At 51.9% G+C, this 5,000-nt stretch overlaps 3 protein-coding genes across 5 annotated transcripts in view; 1 reads left to right on the plus strand and 2 right to left on the minus strand.

The window, feature by feature from the left end:
• trappc1 (trafficking protein particle complex subunit 1) overlaps positions 1-3,275 on the minus strand; it is a 4,408-nt gene extending 1,133 nt beyond the window's left edge. Inside the window, exons 1-4 of one of the 2 annotated variants that reach the window (XM_044184468.1) lie at positions 3,068-3,275; positions 2,540-2,638; positions 536-606; positions 302-440 (exon numbers count right to left, since the gene is read on the minus strand). In XM_044184468.1, the coding sequence (XP_044040403.1) occupies positions 302-440; positions 536-606; positions 2,540-2,638 (309 nt within the window). In that variant the 5' untranslated portion in view covers positions 3,068-3,275. Of the gene's footprint in view, positions 1-301; positions 441-535; positions 607-2,539; positions 2,639-2,885; positions 2,951-3,067 lie in introns of those variants that run through there. The other variant, XM_044184467.1, reaches the window with a different exon arrangement.
• LOC122870158 (voltage-gated potassium channel subunit beta-3-like) overlaps positions 1-5,000 on the minus strand; it is a 35,747-nt gene that overhangs the window by 28,368 nt on the left and 2,379 nt on the right. The window lies entirely within an intron of this gene.
• psmb6 (proteasome 20S subunit beta 6) overlaps positions 3,284-5,000 on the plus strand; it is a 2,961-nt gene continuing 1,244 nt past the window's right edge. The window contains exons 1-4 of the mRNA XM_044184384.1: positions 3,284-3,441; positions 4,467-4,534; positions 4,642-4,707; positions 4,929-4,994. Coding sequence (XP_044040319.1) covers positions 3,310-3,441; positions 4,467-4,534; positions 4,642-4,707; positions 4,929-4,994 — 332 coding nt within the window. The 5' untranslated portion in view covers positions 3,284-3,309. The remainder of the gene's footprint in view (positions 3,442-4,466; positions 4,535-4,641; positions 4,708-4,928; positions 4,995-5,000) is intronic.

Raw genomic sequence — 5,000 nt, forward strand, 5'->3', positions numbered from 1 at the left:
CCTGTGGCCCTTCAGCGGCCCTGACCTCCCTGCTGTATTCCTCTGCACTCGGCCCTGTGGCCCTTCAGCGGCCCTGACCTCCCTGCTGTTGGATTTTTGACAGCTTTAAAAACCTCCATTACACTCTGTTTTCTTCCAACTGCCAACATTTCCTCTTCGTTTTAAACACTTCCTGTCTGTCTGTCTGTCTCTCTGTCTCTCTCTGCCTCTCTGCCTGTCTGTCTGCCTGTCTCTCTCCCTGCCTGTCTGTCTGTCTGTCTCCCTCTCTGCCTGCCTGTCTGTCTGCGTGTGCGTGTCTTACGTTGCTGTATATGTGCTGCAGCGTCTCTCTGGCGTTGGAGACAGACAGGTCTGTGTTCATGACAAACATCAGTCCGCTGGGAGTCTCGTAGTAATGAAGACGATACTTGCTGGTCTGAAAGGACAGGAAGCCCTCCTTCCTGAGGACAGACAGGCTGCTAAGGACCACAGACAGGCAGGGAGACAGACAGACAAACAGAGAGAGAGACAGGCAGACAGCTGCTGTGAAGGATACATGTCCAGAGGAGACATCTTGCTGACGAATGAGCGGATGGAAAACAGCATCCCATACATCAACTTGAACTCCTGCAGAGAGAGAGAGAGACAGGCAGAGAGAGAGAGACAGGCAGAGAGACAGGCAGAGAGAGAGAGAGAGAGAGAGAGAGAGAGAGACAGGCAGAGAGACAGGCAGGCAGAGGGACAGACAGGCAGAGGGACAGACAGGCAGAGAGAGACAGACAGGCAGGCAGAGAGAGAGAGACAGGCAGAGAGACAGACAGGCAGAGAGAGAGAGACAGGCAGAGAGAGAGAGACAGGCAGAGGGACAGACAGGCAGAGAGAGAGACAGGCAGAGAGAGACAGGCAGGCAGGCAGAGAGAGAGAGACAGGCAGAGAGACAGACAGGCAGAGAGAGAGAGACAGGCAGAGAGAGAGAGACAGGCAGAGGGACAGACAGGCAGAGAGAGAGAGACAGGCAGAGAGACAGGCAGAGAGAGAGAGAGAGAGAGACAGGCAGGCAGGCAGAGAGAGAGAGACAGGCAGGCAGAGAGAGAGACAGGCAGGCAGAGAGAGAGAGAGACACGCAGAGAGACAGGCAGGCAGAGAGAGACAGGCAGAGAGAGAGAGAGACACACAGGCAGAGAGAGAGAGACAGGCAGAGAGACAGGCAGAGAGAGAGAGAGAGAGACAGGCAGGCAGGCAGAGAGAGAGAGACAGGCAGGCAGAGAGAGAGACAGGCAGGCAGAGAGAGAGAGACACGCAGAGAGACAGGCAGGCAGAGAGAGACAGGCAGAGAGAGAGACAGGCAGAGAGAGAGACAGACAGGCAGTGAGAGAGACAGACAGGCAGAGAGAGAGACAGGCAGAGAGACAGGCAGAGAGAGAGAGACAGGCAGAGAGAGAGACAGACAGGCAGAGAGAGAGACAGGCAGAGAGACAGACAGGCAGAGAGAGAGAGACAGGCAGAGAGAGAGAGACAGGCAGAGAGAGAGACAGACAGAGAGAGAGACAGGCAGAGAGGGAGAGACAGGCAGAGAGAGAGAGACAGGCAGACAGGCAGAGGGACAGACAGGCAGAGGGACAGACAGGCAGAGAGAGAGAGACAGGCAGAGAGACAGGCAGAGAGAGAGAGAGAGAGACAGGCAGAGAGAGACAGGCAGGCAGAGAGAGAGACAGGCAGGCAGAGAGAGAGAGACACGCAGAGAGACAGGCAGGCAGAGAGAGACAGGCAGAGAGAGAGACAGGCAGAGAGAGAGACAGACAGGCAGTGAGAGAGACAGACAGGCAGAGAGACAGACAGACAGGCAGAGAGAGAGACAGACAGAGAGACAGACAGGCAGAGAGAGAGAGACAGGCAGAGAGAGAGAGACAGACAGTCAGGCAGAGAGAGAGAGACAGGCAGAGAGAGAGACAGGCAGAGAGACAGACAGGCAGAGAGAGAGAGACAGGCAGAGAGAGAGACAGACAGAGAGAGAGACAGGCAGAGAGAGAGAGAGACAGACAGAGAGAGAGACAGGCAGAGAGAGAGAGACAGGCAGAGAGAGAGACAGGCAGAGAGAGAGAGACAGGCAGAGAGAGAGAGACAGACAGACAGGCAGAGAGAGAGAGACAGGCAGAGAGAGAGAGACAGGCAGAGTGAGAGAGACAGACAGGCAGAGAGAGAGAGACAGGCAGAGAGAGAGAGAGACAGACAGAGAGAGAGACAGGCAGAGAGAGAGAGACAGGCAGAGAGAGAGACAGGCAGAGAGAGAGAGACAGGCAGAGAGAGAGACAGGCAGTGAGAGAGAGACAGGCAGTGAGAGAGACAGACAGGCAGAGAGACAGACAGAGAGAGAGAGAGACAGACAGAGAGAGAGACAGGCAGAGAGAGAGAGAGACAGACAGAGAGAGAGACAGGCAGAGAGAGAGAGACAGGCAGAGAGAGAGAGACAGGCAGAGAGAGAGAGAGACAGGCACAGGGTGACTCCCCACAGACTGATTGGCTTCTTATCGCGTGTTTTCAGTGAAAGCTGTCCGCTCACCTCCTCCTTGGAGATGCCCGCCTGCTTCTTGCGGTTCCACTCGTTATAATACAGACAGCTGCCATTACGGTCAAATATGTACAGGTTGTGGACCGTCATCTGAGAACAGACACGGATTTCAGACAGCTGCTGTCATCATTTTACTGGCAGAACATCAATAAACACCACGGACACACCGGAAGCATGTAATCAATTGTCTTTCAAAAATCATTAGCTATCAATAACACTGCGTGTTTTAGGTGTGCGCCGAATTGAAGAGCAGTTCCTCTTGAATCTGAAATGCCTCGACGGTATTTTCTAGCACGTGTTTTTAGCTATTAAGTGTTAAAATCGGCGTTAAAATTACACTTTTCTGGTTATCTGGTCGGTTCAGACTGCTGAGGGAAAAGGCTGGTACGCTATTAAAATATAATTTAAACAAAACACGTTTAATAACTATTAAAAACAAGAAATGGCGTTGAAACATCACAAATTCAGTCATTAAAGTGAGTTTTATGAGACATTTTACACAGTAGCAGCAGTGTTTACCTTCTCTTCCTGGTTCCTGCGGAGTTCAGGACCCCGCTGCAGAGGTGTCCGCTTACGTGCCACAACACAACTGTTTTTGGAGTTTTATAAATTTACATTTGGCTTATAGTAATAAGACAACATGAAATCTAACATGGTATTTAATTATATAGGTTAATCTAAGATTTTGTTGGTAACCTATACACAGGGCTAATCGCGTAAATCACCCGCCTCACAATGACGGCGGTATTCACGAACTGCGCATGCTCTCGTTGCCAGTTCGTTCAAATAGAGACAAGATGGCGGCAGCAACAATGATGCCGTACTTCGGACAGAAAGTTTCTTCTAATAGCGACCTGGTCCCGGACTGGACCAGCCAGGAAGTCAGCACCGGGGTGAGTACATGGCCTTTGGAGACCGGAACGGACTGAACCGGACCCGGTTCTGACTCTGTTGACAGTTTTTAAAGTGTAAACAGCGGCTGAATGAGACAGCACTTCTGCAGCAGCTAACGGCGGCTAACGCTAGCTCTGATTCATGTTGGGTAAAGTTCGGACTAGAACAAGAAGAAACCGGATCGAACCGGACCGGACCGGGCTGAGTCCCGGTGCAGCCTGAACCTGGAGCTGGTTTCTAAAAGTGACAGACCTCTGAATCAGTGAGAAAGCGGGATGAGCTGGCCGATTATTGATTACAGCCGATACTGCAGTACACTTACTGTTTAAATAACGTCATATACTGAATAAATATATATATATATCTATATATCTAGCATTAGCTCGCTGAAAATATATCTGTCTTTTCATTAAACAATCAATCATGTGTCTGGATCTACTGCAGGTGTTTTGTAGCGTTAGCTGCAGTGCTAACTGTAGTCTGAACATTATAAAATAACAGCGAGTTTTACTGGAAGATGCAGCGAGAGACACAACAGCAAGAAGTGACGTTATCTGAAGGTTACACGTCTCATTATACCCAGTAACCTGTCTGTCTCTCTGTCTGTCTGTCTCTCTGTCTGTCTGTCTCTCTGTCTGTCTGTCTCTCTGCCTGTCTGTCTCTGCCTGTCTGTCTCTCTGCCTGTCTCTGTCTCTCTGTCTGCCTGTCTGTCTCTCTGCCTGTCTGCCTGTCTCTCTGTCTGTCTCTCTGTCTGCCTGTCTCTCTGCCTGTCTGTCTCTCTCTCTGTCTCTCTCTCTGCCTGTCTCTGTCTCTCTCTGCCTGTCTCTCTCTCTGCCTGCCTGTCTCTCTCTCTGCCTGTCTCTCTGTCTGTCTCTCTGCCTGTCTCTCTCTCTGCCTGCCTGTCTGTCTCTCTGCCTGCCTGTCTGTCTCTCTCTCTGCCTGCCTGTCTGTCTCTCTCTCTGCCTGCCTGTCTGTCTCTCTCTCTGCCTGCCTGTCTGTCTCTCTCTGCCTGTCTGCCTGTCAGACCACCATCATGGCGGTGGAGTATGACGGAGGAGTGGTGATCGGTGCTGACTCTCGCACCACGACCGGGTAAGAAACCAGGAGTGTGAGTGATGATGATGATGATGCTGCTGCTGTATGTGAACACTGCCGTGAACCCGTCTGTCTGTCTGTCTGCCTGCCTGTCTGTCTCTCAGGGCTTACATCGCCAACAGAGTGACGGACAAGCTGACCCCGATCCACGACCGGATCTTCTGCTGCAGGTCAGTCCGCCTCCTCCAGAACAGGTTTAGAACCCCGGGACCTTTTAGGAACCCAGAGCCCTTTAAGGGGACTCTGTAGGACTTTGTAAAATCCTTTAAAGAGCCAGGAGCCCGACACATTTTAGGGGCCCCGTACAGGGGCCCGGGACCTCTCGGAGCCCTAGCTGGGCCTGCGGAGGTCGGGTGTTGATGTGTGTAGTGAGATGCTGTGACTGTTGTAGGTCCGGATCAGCTGCTGACACTCAGGCCATCGCTGATGTGGTCACCTACCAGCTGGGCTTTCACAGGTAACG

This window comes from Siniperca chuatsi, linkage group LG22 (genome assembly GCF_020085105.1).
Source record: "Siniperca chuatsi isolate FFG_IHB_CAS linkage group LG22, ASM2008510v1, whole genome shotgun sequence".
NCBI classification, from domain to species: Eukaryota; Metazoa; Chordata; class Actinopteri; order Centrarchiformes; family Sinipercidae; genus Siniperca; species Siniperca chuatsi.